The following is a 21574-nucleotide window of genomic DNA, read 5'->3' on the forward strand; positions in this document are numbered from 1 at the left end:
GCCTTGGGGTCCGCTTGGCAACTAGTCCCAGGAATTGGCGAGGCCACTAGTTTTTACGAAAGCGACTGCCAAGGACTTAACATTTTTAGGACTAAGTTCATATGAAATGTAATAATATTACTTATCCTACAAACATTTACTTATTCGGAATATTAAGTACCAATATTATAGCTTACCAGACACATCCAGATAGTAGGTTATAGCTCTGGCTGTCACTTCCAGAACATTGTCGGGCGCACTCTCGTCCAGAAATATTTTGCACAATGCTGGCAAAAAGGTTCTTGGAGGGCAGCTGAAACCAAATATATTTTAATATTATAGTTCAACTAGGGCTTTTTTATTTATTTAAAATTTATTGCACAAAGATATACAATTATGTACAAATGGCGGATGTTTCGTACTAGTAAGTACTATTTCACTTCACACAATACACATAACCAACTCAGAATCACATTAACATTAAATTTACGACTAGTTAGAGGTATAGTCAGAGGATGCCGATTAGATAAGCTTCAGAAAACACTTTACATGGTCATAAACTTTTTTCCTGCTGGTAACTCGCCAACACCATATTTTACATTATACAAAACCGAAAGTGCTAATTGGTTTCCAGAATAACATTAATGAGTGCATTTTTCGGTATCATCTTGGGTCGTCCCATTCGTTTTTCGTCAAGTTCTTAAATTAGTCCTATTCTGCTTTCGTCACTCATTCTACATTCGTCACAATCGTCGTTGGCTTTCAATATAGAATGAGTGACGAAAGCAGAATAGGACTAATTTAAGAACTTGACGAAAAACGAATGGGACGACCCAAGATGATACCCATTTTTCCGTGAAAATTATATACTATTACTAAGAAAGTATTAAGTGTTAGCGTAATGCGGTAATGTAATCTTATACACGTCCACTAATAAGAGCTCGAAGTACAGTCAGCAGCAATAGTTGCTAAGCGGACCAGGTGATCAAAATGATCTTGACGCGACTTTATTGTTAAGAGAATAAGAGCGTGACAAGGTAATTTTGAACACGTCGCCCGCTTAGCAATTTCTGCTGCTGACTGTACCTGCCAACTTTGTCGAACATGAATATACCATGAATGAACATCGCCCTGCCCCGTCAGCATGGACCCCAGATCCTCTCCCCACGTATCACAACATTAACAGTGGTTACCTCTCGAAGCACCTGTCCACATTGTCGGACATGAGGAGCAGCATACACAGCTGCTCCAAGGCAATGAGCTGCATGTCACGCTCATCGCCCTGCCCCGTCAGCAGCCACTCCAGCAACGTCTCCGGATCCACTTCCGACATCTACACACAACAGACATCATATTAACACCCCAATCACAGCATGGATATTATATGAGATTAGATTAGGAGTGTTGATCATTAAATATCAGTTAGATAGTCTAGTCACAAGTTCCATCACTAATGTTCTGACTCATCAATGCGAAAGTGTGTCTGTCTGTTACCTCTTCATGCTTAAACTGCTGAACTGATTTGGACAAAATTTGGTATGGAGATAGTTTTGGCCCCGAGAAAGGACATAGGGTAGTTTTTATCAATCATCATCATAATCATTCCACCCAGACAAAGTTGTATAAGATAAATTAGAAAAATGTATGAAATTAAAATAAATAAACCTGAAGATATGAGTCTTAACATTTGAAATTTTGCGCTAAATGTGACGTTAAGGTCCCATGGATCACATGAGTTTACCCTTTTTAAATTGAATGTCAAGGTGACTCACAATACTTTAAATGTAATTGTTTTATTTCTACTGATCAAAACAATATAATTCATCTGAAATTTAAAATGTGAAATCATGCAACTCATTTTAAACTTCGAAGTAGTTCTCAGACATAAATGCATGTGGTTGTCTTTTGACTTTCCAAATTTAACAAAAAACAAACATTTTCCAAAAAACTTAACCACACCCATGATTTTTATCTAATTATAACATAAATTTATCAAAATGAAACATTATTTAAAACAATATTACATTTTATGACTAACACAAACTACTACCTCCCTATACCTGTTTTTTCACTTGGGACAGATCTTAAGCCCCGTCTCCATATCGCGCGGCAAACCATCAAAGGCATCGAACATTGCAGGCAGCCCGGTATCCATTGCGCGCGGCTGCCGCGCGAGCCAATGTTCGATGGTTTGCCACGCGATATAGAGACGGGGCTTTATACCTATGGTAAAACTATGCACTAATAAACAGAGATTAAAGATTTTGATTAAGTATTCAATTGATCACCACAGTCCACAATCATTTATAAATAAGCTGCCATAATATTATTGGTAAATGACTGTGTCTACGAGCACTGTTTTTTTATTATTATATTGATTAATTTAAAGCAGCTATGCTCAACACCTGACAGCCCACCAGGCATTTTTGGGTGGCGTGCTAGGTGATCCTGGTATAGGTTCATAACCTTGCCATCCGAATGTCACCTTTAAGCAAATTCACCTTGCAGCCCAGGACCACAAGGCAAAAAAGTTTATTAATAATGGTTGTGTAATACAAATAAATCACCAAATGCACAATGCACATGAAAATACAACTGATGACACCATGTAGGTATTTATTCTTTTGCTCTTCAGCCTTTTTCCTGTTCCTGAATCTTTCCCTGGCATTGAATTGAAATAGATTATCAATGTATTAACCTATTATATTAACAAACTGTTTGTAATTAAGTTGATAGATGAAGCATTTATTTGAAGATTATAATCTATTTTTAAACTCAACCATATTATTTAGTGGTATTCTTTACCAATTCCTTCATATTGTTTCATTATTAAACAAAGAATACTTCACGGGTTATCCCATACAAATTAGGTCAGTAATCATACATTATCACATGGTTATTATTTACAATCAATTATGGCGTAGTAGTCAAAAACTATGTAAAAAAAACTAAAATAGCTTACTAGCTTGTTCAGAATCAAGATACAAAAGCTAATTATATATACACGACCATAAAGCTAGGAGGTGCTAAATCAAGTTGCGGAAATATATTCACCGTATGAAATGCACTCATACAGCGCATAAGGAAAAGCCTTTCTCTTTCATCTCTAGCGACGATATGAACAAAGGATATCTAGGACAAATTGCGATGTAATAGAAATTGATTATTTATAGCGAGTTATCCAAATAATAACATTTCTTGAACATAACAAATACAAATTGATGAGGACAAGAGTGAAGGTGACGAGTTGACGACTCCGTCTTTACTTAACACTACAAATTTGCTATACTAACCATAATATGATTATAGAAATTGTCATTTAAATGCACACCACAACTTAGCACTTCTTCGCAAAAACGCAATACTATGCAGTTATTTCGTAACTAATTGTAACGCAATTTAGTTTTATTAGCAGTAAACCTTGTGTGATATTTTCATATGTTCACTCTTCACTCGTATATTTTTTTTCTTTCATCGACAACACCACAGATAGGATAGAAATCGATAGTTCGAAGTTTTTTTTTTTTAAATAATAATTCACACGATGCATGTAGCTGAAGCAAGTACAGTTGAAGTACAGACTAAGCTACACTTACTTTACTCTTTATGGTGCGGTGCGGTAGTGTGTTGGGGCTTTAACATTGGTTTACGCTTTTTTGCACTGGTCACACTAAGACTGACGTTTGTTTGACGTATTTGCTTTTTTTTACGTTGCGGCGAAATCGAAATGATCATCGGACATTTGCTTTGCTAAAATAGAAAAGGACGAAAAAAAAGGCGAGTAGAACTTCATTTCATAAGTGTATATCGTTTTTGTTAAATTTAACCATGAATAGACGTGAGCCAGATTACCCCGTAGAGTTAGAATCTCAATTTATAATGAGGTTACCAACCGAACCAGCTAAAGCCCTTCGTGAGCTTTTAAAATCCGGGGATAATTTTAAAAACAGACTTAGTATTCAATTTGAAAACGATATGAGGCATGGCGAAGTACGCTTCGATCACTGGCTGCTTCATGCAAAGATCGTTGACTTGCCCACTATAATCGAATCGTTAAAAACCATTGACAGAAAGAGTGTTTACAAAACTGCGGATATATGTCAAATGATGATATGCAAAGAAGAATTAGACCCCGTACCTACGGAGGACGAGTCGCCAAAAAAGAAGAAAGATCCTCTTAAAGTTGATAAGAAATATCTTCATCCTCACGGCATCACACCACCAACCAAAAACATAAGAAAGAGGCGTTTCCGGAAGACTTTGCGCAAGAAGTGCATGGAGGCCCCTGAAATAGAAAAAGAAGTAAAGAGACTGCTGCGCGCTGATAATGAAGCTGTGAGTGTCACGTGGGAGGTGATCCAGGAGGAGGATGAAGTGAAACACGAGCCCAGCGCATCAACATCAACTAAAGCAGAGAAAACTAAACCAAAGAAGGAACAAAACATTAAACGAGACTTGGTGGAGAGCTCATCTAAGGTTGAGGACATATTTGGTGGTGCCGTCAGTGACAGTGATGCCGAAGATGATAATGTAAATGTTGATGTAGATGACAGGTTATCCTCGTATGATGATCATTTCTCGGACACCAACTCTATTTACGGTGCCAGCGACTTTAAAGGAGGAAATCTAGCTACTCAATTTAAACCTGAAATGTTTAGCACCACACAAGGAATGAATGAGCCACAACCCTCATCAAGTCGCCAAATGGACATGGAAATGGGCGGCCAGGAGCAATTTTCTGTAGATGACTTCTTGCAGTCAGCAGATAAGAGTGGTGTAAGTTACAAGCTGCAGCAGATCAGCGCTGAGCTTGAAGAACTGAAGCAGCGCCGTCAGCGTACCCAGCATGAGATAGCTGGGCTGGAGAACCAGACCCTTCGGCAGAGGTTCCAAGACATTCTACAGACTCTCAACCAAGATATCATGTACAAGGAATTGGAATACCAAAACCTGCAGAGGCAAAAATAATTATTATAAGAAAGTAAAAGAAAAACTTTGTACTGTAAAAGTATTTATTCTTCATGCATTTAATATACTTAATGAACTGGTAGCTGTTGATGAACATATTAAAATGTAATAACTAACAAATTAAATAATAAATCATTTTATGTGACAATTTTTTATAGTATGTACCACTCTATTCCTATTTATTCCATAGTGATTGTTATTCAATTCTAATCAGTCCCTCTGCACCTCTGGAGTGCCTTAGGACAGCAACACACACACACACACTTACTCAATCAGTCCCACTTAAGGATAACCTCATTAGTATGTTGCTTCTGGAAAAAAATATATGGAAAACTTGGCATAATTAATAGAAGATTTTTTTTATTACATTATAGATCGAAGTTATTTTTCATCAGCCCTCCCCACCCCTCCTCCCTCTGCGTCACTCCCCCACACCCCCGCAAAGGGTCCAAAACCGTTCAGAGGGCTTTCTGTTGCTAAGCAGCCATATTTACAAACATTACGCAAATAAATGGCAAATAACGTGTTTACTGTGATTGTGATCTTCTGATAAAAGGATTTTGGAGCCCAAAATATGCTATCAATACCTGAAATAGCTTCACAAATCGTGAATAAAGCGCTGTCGGAAAGCAGCGATGATTGTTCAAGGACCGTTTTTGTTGCGGGGAGCAAATCTGTGGTGAGTAAACTAACTGGGAATCGTTTGTTGTTTATTATATTTACAGTGCAATATTTAACACATTCTTTCTTTCTTATTTTATTGCCACCCTTGCTTAGTAAAGTGTGATAAGGTCACGTAAAGTTATATTTATCAGCGCCTGTACACGCTTCTAAAATAATCATGCTATTTGGTTTTGCTAGGCGTGGCGGCGGCAGCGGCGAGCGGCGGCCATAGGTTGGAGCGAGACAGCGATCCGACCTTTCGTTCCCACCTATGGCCGCCGCTCGCCGCGCGATTTCGTGGCCGGCGCGTTAGATTTTACATTACATTTTTCGTTCTCTTATCAGGGAAAATCTACGATGCTCCACTCATTTCTCGAGAAAAACGAAGTTCCTCGAGAAACTTTAGTCCTAGAGTATTCCTTCGGCCGGAAATCAGTGAACAAGCAAAGCATAGACAAGTCGATATGCCACGTTTGGGAGTATGGCGGAAAACTCGATGTTTTGAAAAACACGCTCACGGCGGTACCCGTTCGAGGAAAGTACTATTGTTGTGTGATGGTCGATCTGAGTAAAATAAAGAATATCTGGAACATTCTGGAGACGTGTATCGGATCTATAAAAGAGACTTACGATGGTACAGGGATTGAGCCGGAGCTGATAATCATTGGTGGAAAATATGATATATTCAAAAATTATGGTAAGTGTACCTATTTAATACATATATGTACGGAAAGCGTACGCTACGCAATAAATATTCTACGTATCAAAAATGTTAGTACCTAAATAGTACCTATTATATGTACTTACTTTACTCTTTGGTACCTAGTGTGCGTGTGATGATGATGCGTGATAGTAGTAGATGACGTGCCAGTCAACCAAAAGGATCAACACAACGATTGATCATGCACATGATTTTGACCTGATTGTTTGTCTCTGCACAAAAAACTAAGAATTTTGCCGCCTGTAACTTAAATTTCAATTACAAACTAAACCTTTCGACAATTTTTATCGGATTGCTGTGGAGTGTTATTTATTTTCAGATAATGAAATTAAGAAGATCATAAGCACAACCATGAGAAGCGTGTCGCTAGCGACCCACTCCCATTTAATATTCTACTCATCCAAAGAGCCCCAGTTAGTGAAAAGAGCCAAAGAGATGCTGTACAACATTGGCTTTGGGAGCGGTTTTCATACCAAAGAGAAGAATACAAATTTCTCTAAACCTTTGGTTATACCAAAAGGGTCGGATTCTTGGGAGAACATTGGTGTGCCACAGTCTACTATGGATATGGTAAATTAGAATTACAAAACATGACTTTTTTTAAGATTGCAGATCATCGAAACGTGTACTATCTCGTTCGAAGGACCATATATTAATAGCTAATAGAAATGTATGCTTTGCCTTTGGTGCGTGGAGCACTGACGCCCGTTATATGCGACTAATTGCAGAGTGCTTCTAGAACCTAGTATCTACTAAAGCATGGCCAATCCTTTTCAATGTCACTGAAAAAGTCTGCTCGACCTCCGCCTGCGTAAATAATCTCCATCACTAAATATTGGTCAAAAATACAATATGTCCACAGATCAAAGCCCGTCATCTATCCAGGATAGGGCCCGAGGCCGAAGTGACAGGGGATGTTACAACTACGAGGCCGAAACTCGCACACCCCGAACCAGTGTTGGACGCCTTGGCCTCGGCCAAGTATGACGAACTGCGCAATATGGAGTCCTTTGATTTCTCAATTGGCGATTATTTAAAAGCTTTGGATTAAGTGTTTTTATAATTATGGCACAACTACTGAGTTTTAGCGTAACATACAAAAGTAAATAATTTGATATACTTATACCTAGGTAAGTACTTATGATTTGAAGAAAACCGAATTGATGAATACAGCTAAGAAATAAAAACACTCGTTTACCAAAATAAAATATTTTTAATATTTATTATCTTCAACTCTCGTTTCCTAGAGTTACATATTTATCGTTCATAGATAAATTCGTATTTGACATAATGATGGAGTACCTATGTAGGTACAGTCAGTGCCGGATTAAGGTATATTGGTGCCCTAAGCATTTCTAGACCATGGTGCCCCCTCTCCCTAGTGTCATCAACATTACATTGAATTTTCTTGGTAAATTGAGTGACAGTCATTTTCAATCCGTCACATCATTTTAACACGGAAATTGACAGTGCTGCAGCAGTAACTTTGCAACAGGAATGCTGCTGCAGTCGCCTTCCGAATGTCACCCCTCTCAAAGTTGGCTGCACTACATAGTATAAAATAAAATAGCTTCCCGCTGTCTGTCTGTCCCTATGTATGTTATGTATGTTAAATCTTTAAAACTATGCAACGGATTTTGATGGAGGGAGACAAGAGGAAGGTTATATATATATTTGTTAACTCGTGCGAATCCGGGGCGGGTCGCTAGTGCCTAACGTTTAAAATTATATTGAAAAAGCGAGCGTAGCGAGCGCGAAATTTTTTCGATAGAAATAATTTTTTGGCCAAAAATTTTATTTTTGGTACAAGCTTTTATCGCTGACTGTACTTTTCTTACGACAGACAACTAATACTCATCGAGACAATTCTAAAAACCCCTAACACAATTAGAAAAATACACCCGACTTACATGTGTATGCAAAATTTCAGCTCAATCGAAAACCGGGAAGTGGATGAAATTTAACTTACAAGATTCCATTACATAGTTACATACAGGTCGACCTAATAAAAGCTTGTTAAAAACGCAATTCGAATTTATTCAATTACCTTTATATACCGACGTTTCGACACAGGTTTCACTGGTCATGGTCGCGGCTAACTGATGTCCCAGCAAAATGTCAAAACAGAGATTTGTGCAACTACCCGACGAAAAATGTATGAAAATGTTTGGGGTAGACATCACATTTTCAAACCACCCACTACACATAATGTTAATTATTGTCAATAGTCCGACACGCAACACTCACAATATCCACGCACACGTCCGAAGATAGGTAGATCCTTTGGCTTTAACTTCTGTATCACTGGTTCCCAAGTTGGCGATAAGTTGAATCCATCCTCCCTATTAAAATTCCTGGGGTGTTTCTTGATTTCAATTGCTTCTCGCACAACTCGAGGATAATAATGGCGATGACCTTGTACCTACTTAAAATATGGTATTTCGCATTCGCACACCCTTCCGCTTCCCATCTCGATAGTGTACGCTTGTTAATTACTTGTCTTTGCGTGCACGCAGCCGTGCATCCAAGGTCTTCAGCGCGTGACGCGCGGGCCCGTTATCCGAGTTGGTGGCCAGGCTCACCTGGAGGCACCGCCGCGCCAACACCATGTCTCCTGTGGACTGTCAAATACCTCTATGTTATTAGGGTGTAATGTAGTTGTAAGTGGAGACTTCACAAAACTTGCAAACATAGGTATATATATCTCCAAGGCCTCGCTTGCAAGAATTCTAAAGGAATTCGTCAGTACCTACCTAGAAGCGTTTCTAAAGTTTGCGTGTTCATAACTTTCATAAGGTACCAACTTACACTTTGAACACATAACCTGTTTTGCTCATCATCATCATTTCAGCCTGTTATCGTCTTCTGCTGAACAGGCCCTTTATAGGCCTCTCTTTTGCTCACTAGTCTCACTACAGTTACTACCACTAAACTCTGATACTCTCTAATCTAACTAACCAATGCCAACGACCTTGGTTCGTTTGTGGATCTCGAATTTACTACGACCTTCGAAGTGGATCGAATTTTGAAAAATAGTTTGTGATACGATTCGCTGGCCATGTCTAATAAGGCTTACCAAAGCTACATGCGCCAAGTTGAACCATATATTGGAGCGCGTCTCCGGATTGGTGGAGAAATACAGGGCTTGCCTGAAGCAGGGCAACGTGAGGTCCCATTGGTTGCAGTATAAGCAGCAAAGGGCCAGGTTGTTGTAGATTTCAGCGCCTGGTGGGTTCGTCGCTAATAACCTCCTGAAAAATATTCCGATATTTCAATGGCGACTGTACCTACAAGGAAACCATATTAAAAATGGGTGCAAAAGCGTGCGTGAACTTTATGCAAAAATTATGATTCAAGACTAGAAGAACCTGTAGTATCGTAGAGCAATCTCTGGCTGGTCGTTGTAGAAGTTGTACATGGCGATGCTGGCCACCGCCTCCATGTTAGTCGGATCCTCGAGCGCCACCACCCGGTACTCCTGCACCGCCAGCGTGGAGTTGCCCATCTGCTCGTGGATCCTGGCCTGCTCCAGCACCAGCGGCGGGTACGAGTGGAACACGGACAAACCCTGTGAGTTTTATCTTCTTTAGTACGCTCGAGAGCAATGAAAAGGCGATTATTTGTATGGAAATTACCACCGTGTCAAGACGTGACCTTTCGCGAACCAGCAAAAGTATCGCTAATGCTCGTGTGCGTCGTAGTACGATGTTAAGATATGTGTACTTAGGTTCATGAACGGCGCACCAGCGGCGAATTTGCTAAATCGGAGAATGTGAGTGTTTTTCTCACACAATTAGGTACCTATAGCTGTTATTATTTATTATCCCGCTTCTACTTCGGTATACAGGAACTTTGATATACACGTTTCTGTTCATAGGTAACTATACGTAGGTACCTGCTTGCAGACTTCCAACGCCGACAACGGCTGGTTCAGCCCCACATACATCGCGATCAACCGCAGATATATCGACACGTGCTTGTTCAGCTTCAGCGCCTGCCTCAAACAATCTTCCGCGTTTCGGAACATGCCTAAAGTGGAGTAGCAGCGGGCGATTGAGAAATGCCACCACCAGTCCGTGGTGTCGTCGGCCTTTTGAGCTTGGAATGCTATTTCTATTGCCTGGAATAAAAGAATGTGTAAAAATCTGTGTATTTCTGTTCGTATCCCTAATTCCCTACCAATATTATAAATGAGAAAGTAACTCTACTTATCTGCTGTTACCTCTTCACGCTTCAACCGCTGAACCGATTTAGATGAAAATTGATATCTTATCTGTCTCCATACATCATCATCATTTCATGCAGACGAAGTCGTACCTAATCGTCATGACTGGATTACCTTTCGAACATCTCCTTCACAATAGTAAACATACTCAAAGAGTGTCTTGGCGGAGGGTGTAAACATCTTGTTTTCCTTATCCACGAATCTCAGCGACAGTGGGACGGCCGGGGTGAAGCTGAAGGGTGCTCCGGCGAGGGCCGTGGCGGCCCTGGAGGCTCGCGAGGCTGTGTTGAGGGCGCTGCGGGCGGTACGAGCGCGGGCCGTGCTGGTGCCGGCTCGGGTCTTTAGAGTTGCTGTAGCAGTTCTCTACAACAACAATCGACATAATGAAATGTATGCAAGTTTAGTGAAATATATGAAAGTTTATTAAAGAACCAAAAATTATACAAGTATGGAAAGGATTGTAAAGAGAGCATGCTAGCCCTTGTTTAGTCTAGGGTTCAAATACTTCAAATGTTAAGCAACACATGATACCTATCAAATATATGCACTCTCTGAAAAGCAGTTCTTCAAGACCCCTATTCTTTTTAAAGATCTAATATCCAATACAATTTTAACTATAGGTACCTACTCGTTATACCTAACTAATAATCAATAGGACTTACAATGTTCTGAGCAGTCCTAGCACTCCGCTGAAACGACGTGCCCGGCCGCGGGGTCTTCGCCACAGCCGTGCTCGTCAGCTCATCCTGCTGAGGCACATACTCCACCTCCTCATACCCGTTCCCAGCTACCTTGGCTTGTATCGTCATCGCTCGCATCTGTATGAACTCTAGCATACGATCGTCTTTCCCTTGCAACGCTGTCGCGCATAGCGTTAGGCATTCTGTGTATTGTTTTGTTTTGTATAAGTTTATGATTCTGTAGTCTATATCCATTGTTTAAGTTAACTAGAAGGATATAAGTTGCAGTTTTATGTTTGCTTCTGTTTCGATTGGTTGCTAAGCAACCCCTTACACTACACGTACCTAATTTGAATTAGTTGCGCATTTCACACCCCTACCTGTAATGTTCCGATACGTTCAAAATAGGTAATTAATAGTAGTCTAAAAATTTTAACGAACGATTAAATTATTTGCCTCATGTTTATTTTGGCCTAACACACGTGTGTGTAACATGGCGATATTGCCAACTCACTCCGCTCGTTTCATAAAACCACACTCGTACGTGTTTTAACTTAAAACACGTACGTACGTACTTAAAACTTTTAAGTCCTGTAACTGTAAAAACAGGTAGGTATAGGTCTGCTCTGTTTAAATATTAGTCCACCCCATTACCCTCGCGCCATAACGTTGCAAATATCCCCTGGCTGGACGTCAGCTGTTTTATGGGTTGAAATAATTTTATTCCTTTGTTTTTAGCACAAAACTTATACTGTGACAGTGGTCGTCAACCTTTTAGGTATTTAAAAAAAAATCGTACGGACATCTATTAGAATTCTGCATTCAGCCAATAGTTTTCCCAAATTGACGTCGGTTTTAGGGTTTTGTTTAAAACTAAACATATCTTACGTACACATTTATTCCAAAATTACTCGGGTTTCGTGTTTTTATATATTTATATCGCTAAAGTTCACAATATTTAGACCCGAGAAACAGTGCATTAATTTTAGGCCCTCATAAAGTAAACAATCTATATATATAGGGTTTTCGGATTCGGAAATGTTGACGATCCCTGCATAGTCGCCACCAATGTTAGTATAAGAGAGGGGTATTTCAAAACACCTCCATTGGTATCTGAGCAGCACCCTCATCTGCTTCGCCATGCTTCTGAGGAGTATAATTCTGTTGCTAACGTTCACGCAGATCTACGCCGGGGAAGGCTGGAGAAAGCCTGGCTGCCATAAAACGGGTTTGATTATTTGTTTTATCTCACATATTCGTAAAATGATTTAGTTTTAATTTACATAGGTAGGTACTTATTTCACGAGGTTTTTGTGTCCAAAGAAAAAGTATACCTATAACATCAATAACCTAATCCTAATCTGAATATGTACAGCCTTGAGACCATCATTTTCTTTTCATTCGCTCTTGTTTTCTCTCCTGGGACCTGTGATTCATTTTCAACTTTCTGAACGACGTTCCTGCCGAACCTTATAGATCTAGATACCCCTACCGATTTTACAGCGTTCTTTTGCTGTCCGCCATTGAGTTATATCTATTAGCCCGATTAGCCGAGCTCTGTATACGCAATAGTCTGCAGCATGATGTATAGGCACGGTACAGACTTAGCATATTCGAACTCTATTAGTCGTAGAAAAGCGCAATGAGAACACTCTAGGACTTGTTACACACGCCATTTATACTTTCACACGCGTTTATAATTTAATTTCCCTCCAGGCCATACTCGGGAAATCAACATACCGGACTGCGTGGGCTTCAAGATCACGACCAACGCCTGCCGCGGCTACTGCGAGTCCTGGTCGCTGCCCAGCATCATGCTCGGATTTAAGCGGCACCCGGTCACTTCGCTGGGGCAGTGCTGCAACATCATGGAGTCGGAAGACGTGAGTGTATTTACAAGTTGCTCTTTGGTGAAGACATCAAGATCACGACCGACGCCTGCCGCGGCTACTGCGAGTCCTGGTCGCTGCCCAGCATCATGCTCGGCTTTAAGCGGCACCCGGTCACTTCGCTGGGGCAGTGCTGCAACATCATGGAGTCGGAAGACGTGAGTGTATTTACAAGTTGCTCTTTGGTGAAGACATCAAGATCACGACCAACGCCTGCCGCGGCTACTGCGAGTCCTGGTCGCTGCCCAGCATCATGCTCGGATTCAAGCGGCATCCGGTCACTTCGCTATGCGATAGGGAATATTCTGCAAAACTCGGCGTAGGGGGCGCCACTAGCACAAACAGGTTGTTTGGTTGACCTATAGGTAAACACAATAATAAATGTAAAATATTTATTAAGGGCGATTAGAAATAATTTCATTTATTTTAAATTAAATAAATAAAATTAGGTTTACCTATATTTTCCTTACTCGTGCTTTTTTTTTTCAGACACATGTCAAGGTGCAATGTATTGATGGGGAACGGAATTTGACGTTCAAGTCGGCAGTGTCCTGCGCGTGCTACCACTGTCAGAAGGAATAGAATCTGACAGTCAGAAGAAACACCGACATCCCACCCACAGACATGTATTCAAGTAGACTTACTTACTTTGTATCGATAAGGAAGCGCGAGGCGTATTTAGATTAGAAATTATCGGATTGATTTGATATTTGCTGGGACAGCGACTCAATGAAATTAATATCGATATATTTCTTTCGATTCTTAGGTATGTCAATTAAAATTCTTATCTAGCTACGCTTTATGAAGTAGGTAGTTATATAGGTACATTTCTTAAATGCATTAAAAAAATTTTTTAAATCTGTTTTCCGAAACTCGAAATAACTCAATCTTAATGACTTTCGGAAATAAAACGGAATTGGAAGGTGCATTTGGGTGGTCTCCTTAGATATATGTCTGTGATTATACAACAATAAGTACCTAATTAATTTCCAATCTACTGTTCTAAGGGGAAATAGAATATCTTAGTGAAATTAAATTAAACAATGAATTGTTTGTCTTAAGTCAAATATTATGTAACTTATTATAACTTGCGATGTAGAAATTAAGACAAAAGGAGGGTACTTTATAAACTGTAAAATAAATGTGATCGGTTAAAAATAAACATATCGAGTGAGAGAAAACCCGTTTTATTCAAATACTTAGTATACAAAACATTACCTTAGGTTAGGCGCTTTAAATCACACATCACGCTGCGCCACACTTCGGAGCGCCGTCCGATGCAAAGAGTAGTATAAGTAATATATATGTCGGATGCTGCGAGTTTTAAGTGTTTTAACCATAGTCTAATAAAACATGGTCTTCTCTTCCCAGAGTGACACAAGCCTACGTCACAATAACATTGCCACTTTATATAGCGCTATCGCATATTATCATATAGCGCTGTCGCATAATGACGTAGGCTTGTGTCAGTCACGTGACCACGGAAAGACGAAGAGAGTACCAGGCGGAGTATATTATTATTGGCGACGCTTTTAGGGTACTGACTACTGTTGCGGCTCCCGCGATACTGCAGCGCGTCGGGCATGTTCGCAGACGCGCATGTGGACGCGCGGTTTCCACGCGACGCTGCGCAAGCGCTGCGCCGCGACGCTCCGCAGGTTGCGCGACAGCCGCTACAGTCTCCTGGCTGTTGTGGCAGGGAGATGGGATAGTGCACTAGTTAGGCACTGGACCTCCCAACATCTTAGTTTAGGTAATAACATAGTAATTTAAGTCTAGTTGTAAGTTTGTAACTAACACTATATGGATGTCAATCGTCCGAAATAAATGATTTTTTTTTTATTATACCCATTGACGTATAATATCTAAGGACGGGCTAATGGGGCACTAAACATCGTACTAGTTCAGCGGTGCTACCCAGGAATTCCAGCCAATCGTGCAGTCTAACGCGCCTAGTTGCGACCAATAGCGCGCGTAATGCGAGCTCGTCAACCAATCGCGCGCGTGATGCGAACTCATCAACCAATCGCGTTGTAGCGATTTCACACCGCTGTACTGGCCCCTGTCATGCCTCATTATTCGGTACACGGCGGGATGAAGTTGATAACTCGAGATATTTTATTGAAGAAATTTGAACTTAAAATTAAATTGCATAAAGTTCAAATTTCTTCCACTTTTTCCCGCGAGTTATCAACTTCTTCCCGCCGTGTACGGTATTATTGCCTGTAAAGCCAGCCCCTAGATATCTATGTCAATGATTATACCATGGTTTTAACTTAGTATTGTAGAATCTCGATTTGTATGCAAAAAACGCATGGTATAACACATATTGGTTCCGCCCATGGTCTAATAAAACATGGTCTTCTATTCCCAGAGTGTCACTTGCCTACGTCACAATAACATTGCCACTTTATTTCAACATAACATGTTACATGGCATGGGTACATTATATCTATGGTTAATAAGTTAAAATATTTCTTTACAATTTTATAATTTTCATTTATATGTATTTTATCTTCAATTTTACAATAACACGTCATTTTTAATTATTCGTTAGCAATATCTTCCGATTCACGAAATAAATTTCAGACGTTCGGGTAATTCTGTTTACTACTACTGGCAACACAGGATAGCGCTGTCACATTTGACAATCCGCCATTTTGTCCTTGACCGTCATCCTTGTCGAACGCGTGTTAATTGTTATTTCCTTCTCGCTCAGTGTCAGCAGTCGCAGTGTTTTCCAAACTTTTCACGTCGTAAGCTTGGTAATTAATGTTTTGTTACGAAAATGGTTGGCTGCTCTATTCGGAACTGTAAGAGTAGGAGTGAAAAGTGCAGTATAGATTTGTTTTATTTTACTATGTTTCTCTTGGAGGATACAACTAAACGGAGTAGCCATAACAGGCTTTCCCCTCTGTCGAAAATAGGCGGCCAACGGTCATACACAATGTATGGACTGACGTTTATCTGACATGGCTATTTTTACGTTACGCATACATTTGACGTTCCCCTCCCCCGCAAAAATCGGCAGACTGTTTTGTACAGAAAATTACAGACATGGCGTCTCCGTTTGATTATATCCTCCAAGATGTTTCTACATGAATAACTTAAAATTAATGCCGTTAAAATAATTTTCACCGTTGGTTAAAATTCTCCCACATTTTAAAGTTTGAGAACCTGTAAACAGCATGATGACGTAGGTGTCGCGACACGCCCTTGTCATTATGGGAATGTTATGTAACTACAGTGGTAGAGTGAATGAGACTTGACAAGGCGTCGCGATGGTATGAGATAAAGATGTTTGAATCTTACCTTTATCTCCTAGTATAAGCCTTGAGGTTCCCACGTCTATGCCCTCGGACAACTCGTGCTCCTCGCATGATAGGCCACGCCTGCGGGGTTCCAGCGCACCACCTAAGGGTTTTAAGTGATCTATGACATCACCGTTATCACTGAGTATCTCGGATATCTTTTGGGGTTTCACGAAGCTACTAATACAAGTTGGCATGATGAAGATATGGTGGGTACATGCGTCTAATAGAGATTCAGTCGGTCAGTAATGTCGTGGAGACTCTGCTAAGTTACTTGGTCAGTTAGTCCGTAATGTCCCGTAGATCATACACGCTGATTAGACTTCAAGGCATTAAACACCACAAGTGGTTGCCGTTACGGATAAGATACATTCGAGGCGTTAACACCACCAAATGGTCGCCGATATAGTCAAGGCGTGAACGCCGCACGGGCCGCCGTCATATAGATATGTCTCGTCAGACTTGTTCCAGGCATTAGCGCCCCCTTTACAGGCTGCCGATATTGAACCATTCTCCTCCTCCATCTCCTCGTCGACCCTATCTAAGTTGTGGTCACATCTATCCAGTTACGGGGACAAACATTATAGAAGTAATTCTCATGGAGGATCTTAGGTATCAAGAGTCAGGAAACTAGTAGTGAAACAAATTAGCTACATTATGAGTTCACATTACATGATCAGGATAGAGAGCAAAACAAATACAAACAAGTGGAGAATACTCAGCTTTAGGGGGACCAGCCCATGTGGTTCCCTGCTTCGTAGGATGAACATAACCTCTAACACACTTCACTGTTCCTCTCGGAATGGCGACAAAGTATGATATCTCATTAGCCACGTGTACGGAGACAGTGATGACCATAGAGACTTCCATAGACAATGAAGATTATGACCATAGAGACTTCCATAGACCATGAAGCTTGTTTACTCACCATAGATACACTACTCCCTGGTAGGGTTGCCAGCGGTGAATATTGCTGTTAAACGTCATCGCAGTGCCTGGCACTCGCGACACTCCCAACGGCGAGCAGAAGAGAAGATAGGGATCGCGTCCACTGCCGGATCTTCTCTCGGGCCTTGGCGGCGGCATCCCTTTGCTGCCGCGGTCGTGGAGATGCGCCAGTGTCATCATCAGCATTTGATCCATTGTCTGTCTCAATATTATTAGGCGAAGTGACTCTCTGTAGAGTACACTCTTCACTAATACCTTCCGTATCATATAAACTTTCCTTATCCCCTTCATCATTAAAAGGCATGTCGCCCAAATTATCGACTTCGAGGTCGATATCTAAAATTTGTGAATCTTCAAGAACTCTTGAGTCTTCTTTATTCACCGTTGATGCAGCAGCTTCTTCGCTTGTCACATCTTCTACTTCTAATGGATACAATTGTGCTAAAGAACGAGTATACACTTTATTCCCTACTTTAACGCAGGCAACACGACACAAATTGTCGCTTCCCTTTTCAAGAGATATAATTTTCCCTACTTTCCAGTCTTGTCTATTCTTGTTATCTGCCTTTATTTGTACTACTTGGCCCTCCGATGGTTCAAGCTTGGATGTGCACCTAGGTTGTTTAGGAGAGTGTGAATACCTTTCTCTCAGGCTCAAAAGGTACCGATCTATGAACATTCTTTTAAACTCTTCCAATATGCTGATACCTCTCTTCCAGCTTTGTACTAGATCACTCTTTGTCTGTGTTTCTAGAGGTAAGGATTCATCACTCCCGGTGTCTGTTATTATGGTTCTTCCCATGGCTATGAAATCAGACGGCCTAAGTATATGTTCTACATCTTCGTCGACATATGTTAGCGGTCGCGTGTTGACAACAGCTTCAATTTCCTTGACTACGGTACTTAGTTGATTATCCGTAAGAAGATGTTTCTGAAGAGTCGTTCTCATGCAGACTTTGACCATACCCACAAGTCTCTCATAGAAGCCCCCGAACCATGGTGCTAATTGAGGGATGAAACGCCACTTAATCTTCTTTTCTATACAATAAGGTCGTGTCATAACTTCGGATATTAATTTAAAATTAGTGGCATTGTCAGATGTTACTACTGTGGGTACGTTCCTAGTAGCTATGAATCTTCTTAATGCGAGAAGTCCTTCTTCTGCTGTCAAATCTCTCACTACTTCCAGATGTATGGCGCGTACGGCAAGACAGGTAAATAGGCAAATCCATCTCTTCTTCGTTCCTGATTGGGTTTTAACTAGTATCGGGCCTAGATAATCTATCCCTGTAAAAGTAAAAGGTTCCGTGTAGTTGACCCTTTCAGGAGGTAAAGCCGGTGTAGGCGGTAGTTTAAACGGTCCACCCCGTTGTTTGATACATTGACTACATTTATTTATGACATTAAGAACTCGCTTCTTCCCTTGTGGTATCCAGAAGTTCTGACGAATTATACTAAGAGTGTGGGCGGCTCCGACGTGATAATTATCATTATGAGTTCTCATAATGATATTATCTGTATATGTACTCTTAGGAGGTAGTAAGATTGGATATCGTTTGTCATACGTCCAATTAGCGTATTGGAATCGCCCCTTGCTTCTCAGTATTCCATCTTCATCTATAAAAAGACCTAGATTTCTTTTTAAGCTAGTCTCTTTTCCTGCTAGTTCTTCGGGAAAGTACTTAGCTTGGACTTCTTTGATCTCGGAAACCTTAGTATATACGATTCCGATGTCTTCGTGCGTCCCTACTTTAGGTCCAGTTCCTGAGCTGTCCTCTCTATGTGTTGTTTCTTCAGATCCAATACTTAAACTACCAGCTTCAACCTGTATCTCTCTGTCGTCAAGTTCTATTTCCATTGGAATGCTCGACAGACCCTCCCCAACCAAAAGAGAAGTGTTACTTGACGGACTGACAGGCCATTCTACTGGGTCTTTCGATAAGAACTCGGGTCCTGTCAACCATTTCTCCAGTTCCTCCTTTGGCTGTGTGGGCCTGGTAGCCACGTCCGCTGGGTTTAAATCCGTTGGAACATATCGTACTTTCAGTTCTTTATTTTTCTTCATTTCTTGTATTCTTCTTGATACGAACGGTGTTAGAAGTTTATCTGAGTAGTACCAACCGATTACAATCTGACTGTCCGTCCAGAGGATTTGTTCAGTTATTTCGCCTTGTAGTGACTTCTTAACGTACTGGATTAAACGATGACCTATAAGAGATGCGATAAGCTCTAATTTCGGGATCTTCAAATCATCTTGATCCTTAATAGGTATCAGTCTTGACTTTCCTATTAAGAAGTTTCTCTGGTTGCCCTGCACTATGTAGACAACCGCTGCATATGCTTTAGTAGAAGCATCTGTGAAGCAATGGATGGAGTAGCTCTTCTGCCGAAGGTTCTCTACACAGCACCGGGGAACACAGGTGTCCTTTAAGTTCTTAAGTTCTTTCTGTATGTCAATCCATCTCTTCGCTTCATCTCCAGTTAAAGGGTTATCCCATTTTGATTTAAGTTTCCACAAATCCTGTAGAAGAAGCTTCGCTGATAGTGTAGAGGGTGCTGCGTACCCACAAGGGTCGTACACTGACGCGATGCATTGTAGAACTCCTCTCTTTGTGCTAGGATACTCACGTTCCTTTAGTCGCAAGTGAAGTGTATCTGATTCTAAGTTCCAGTCCAGTCCGAGTACTTTAACTATTCTATCTTGACAGCTGTCTGGAACCTGTTCTATGAAGTCACGTGAGTTGGAGCTCCACTCCCTCAAGTTCATTGACATTCGTTGAAACTCTTGTTTTGTTGCGCTATATAAGTCTATAGCCTCTTCTACAGTATCTGTTCCAGTCACCATATTATCTACATAGATGTCATGAGCAACACGTTGTATACTTTCTAAACTAGATCTAGATAAATGGTATTTAATTGTGGCGTTCAGTAAGAACGGACTGCTGATCACACCGAATGGGACTCTACAGAATCTCATATGTATTAAATTGTTATTTTCTATTGGTTTATCTAGATCCTTGATCCAAAGGAATCTAGTTACGTCACGGTCTTTAACTTGTAAACCTATTTGTAGAAATGCTTTCTCGACATCTGCACAAATACCTATGTTATGTGATCTAAACTTCAACAATATTCCTGTTAACTCTTCCAGCATTAAGGGACCACAGTAAAGACACTGGTTTAAGCTCTTATTGTCCTTGATTTTAGATGACGCGTCGTATACTATGCGCGGAGGCTTATTCTTCTGTTTGACACAGTGATGTGGTAGGTAGTGAACGGGATGACTAGGGCTAATAACCTCTTCCTCCGGTACGACTTCTATTATACCTAATTTCTCTTGTTCCTTAATTAATTCGTCGTACGAAGTCAATGTGTCAGCATCTAGACGATTAATTAAACTGACAAGTCGTCCTAGTGCCAAACCGAAGTTAGGATCCAAGTCTGGAGGGTATTCTACCCATGGCCACGAGACTTGGTATCTGCCATGTTCAAACCGGGTCGTCTCGTTGAAATGACGTAAGGCTTCTTCCTCTCTGCTCTCTTTCGGAGAGTCCACGATGCCAATTGTTTCAAGATCCCATAGTTCCTTTAGGTTTACACCTTCTAATGGTAAGTCAGGTTTGTTTCTTCCTATATCCAAGTTAGTCTGACAATAGGTGATGATTTCCAAGTTATTATCTGTTTCTATCTCTGGTTTTCCACCGAAAGTCCATCCAAACTTGGTGTTAATCATGAAAAGATCTTCCTTTAATTCTATTATCTCGGGTAATAACAGAGATAGATAGTAGTCGTTACCCACTAAAAGGTCTATCCGGTCACCGAAGGATCCATCATCAGCTAACTTATATTCCGGATTCCATAATTTAAGGTCAGGTCCTAAGTATGGAACGCCTCTTGCAATCACAGGGATGACGTTGACATTAATTGAAACAATTTCACCGGTTTGTGTCACCATCTGTATCTTGACTTTGGGACTTTCCACTTCTTGAGGTGTATTGGTACCAAAAACAAATATGGTAAGATGACTATCTTCTATGGTTACCAAGTTGAGTTTCTTTGCGAAGTCCTTTGTAATGTAAGATCTCATGCTTCCTCCATCAAGCATTACCCTACCCTTATGCCTGTTGTTATTTCCTTCAGCAGTTATCTCTATAATGGCTGTTTGCATAACGGTGGGTCGCACATCGTTC

At 40.7% G+C, this 21574-nt stretch overlaps 6 protein-coding genes across 7 annotated transcripts in view; 3 read left to right on the forward strand and 3 right to left on the reverse strand.

The window, feature by feature from the left end:
• LOC134651775 (E3 ubiquitin-protein ligase Ufd4) overlaps positions 1 to 3465 on the reverse strand; it is a 46066-nt gene extending 42601 nt beyond the window's left edge. Inside the window, exons 1-3 of the mRNA XM_063506885.1 lie at positions 3273 to 3465; positions 1173 to 1312; positions 177 to 292 (exon numbers count right to left, since the gene is read on the reverse strand). Of these exons, the coding sequence (XP_063362955.1) occupies positions 177 to 292; positions 1173 to 1312; positions 3273 to 3275 (259 nt within the window). The 5' untranslated portion in view covers positions 3276 to 3465. The remainder of the gene's footprint in view (positions 1 to 176; positions 293 to 1172; positions 1313 to 3272) is intronic.
• A 58-nt stretch (positions 3466 to 3523) lies between these two features.
• Positions 3524 to 5068, forward strand: LOC134650909 (transcription initiation factor TFIID subunit 7-like). Its single transcript, XM_063505895.1, has 2 exons — positions 3524 to 3553; positions 3739 to 5068. The coding sequence occupies exons 1-2, from the start codon at positions 3524 to 3526 to the stop codon at positions 4945 to 4947; spliced, it is 1239 nt and encodes a 412-aa protein (XP_063361965.1). The 3' UTR covers positions 4948 to 5068.
• A 432-nt stretch (positions 5069 to 5500) lies between these two features.
• LOC134654342 (cytoplasmic dynein 2 light intermediate chain 1) lies at positions 5501 to 7398 on the forward strand. Its single transcript, XM_063509810.1, has 4 exons — positions 5501 to 5626; positions 5956 to 6307; positions 6651 to 6901; positions 7194 to 7398. Exons 1-4 carry the CDS (start codon positions 5522 to 5524, stop codon positions 7380 to 7382), a joined length of 897 nt encoding a protein of 298 aa, XP_063365880.1. The 5' UTR covers positions 5501 to 5521; the 3' UTR covers positions 7383 to 7398.
• A 1389-nt stretch (positions 7399 to 8787) lies between these two features.
• On the reverse strand, positions 8788 to 11545 carry LOC134654352 (tetratricopeptide repeat protein 8). 2 transcript variants are annotated; one of them, XM_063509817.1, is made up of 6 exons: positions 11219 to 11544; positions 10671 to 10919; positions 10227 to 10451; positions 9700 to 9899; positions 9408 to 9582; positions 8795 to 8952 (listed from the first exon to the last, which is right to left on the reverse strand). In XM_063509817.1, the coding sequence occupies exons 1-6, from the start codon at positions 11489 to 11491 to the stop codon at positions 8824 to 8826; spliced, it is 1251 nt and encodes a 416-aa protein (XP_063365887.1). In that variant the 5' UTR covers positions 11492 to 11544; the 3' UTR covers positions 8795 to 8823. The 2 variants fall into 2 exon arrangements, with proteins under 2 accessions (XP_063365893.1, XP_063365887.1); XM_063509823.1 differs by lacking the exon at positions 10671 to 10919 and having other exon boundaries at positions 8788 to 8952; positions 11219 to 11545.
• A 778-nt stretch (positions 11546 to 12323) lies between these two features.
• Positions 12324 to 13707, forward strand: LOC134654364 (thyrostimulin alpha-2 subunit). Its single transcript, XM_063509831.1, has 3 exons — positions 12324 to 12464; positions 12953 to 13119; positions 13615 to 13707. The coding sequence occupies exons 1-3, from the start codon at positions 12377 to 12379 to the stop codon at positions 13705 to 13707; spliced, it is 348 nt and encodes a 115-aa protein (XP_063365901.1). The 5' UTR covers positions 12324 to 12376.
• A 3705-nt stretch (positions 13708 to 17412) lies between these two features.
• On the reverse strand, positions 17413 to 21489 carry LOC134651003 (uncharacterized). Its single transcript, XM_063506012.1, has one exon. It carries the CDS (start codon positions 21487 to 21489, stop codon positions 17413 to 17415), a length of 4077 nt encoding a protein of 1358 aa, XP_063362082.1.
• Between the last annotated feature and the right edge of the window lie 85 nt (positions 21490 to 21574).

Source organism: Cydia amplana, chromosome 1, assembly GCF_948474715.1.
Source record: "Cydia amplana chromosome 1, ilCydAmpl1.1, whole genome shotgun sequence".
Taxonomy (NCBI): Eukaryota; Metazoa; Arthropoda; class Insecta; order Lepidoptera; family Tortricidae; genus Cydia; species Cydia amplana.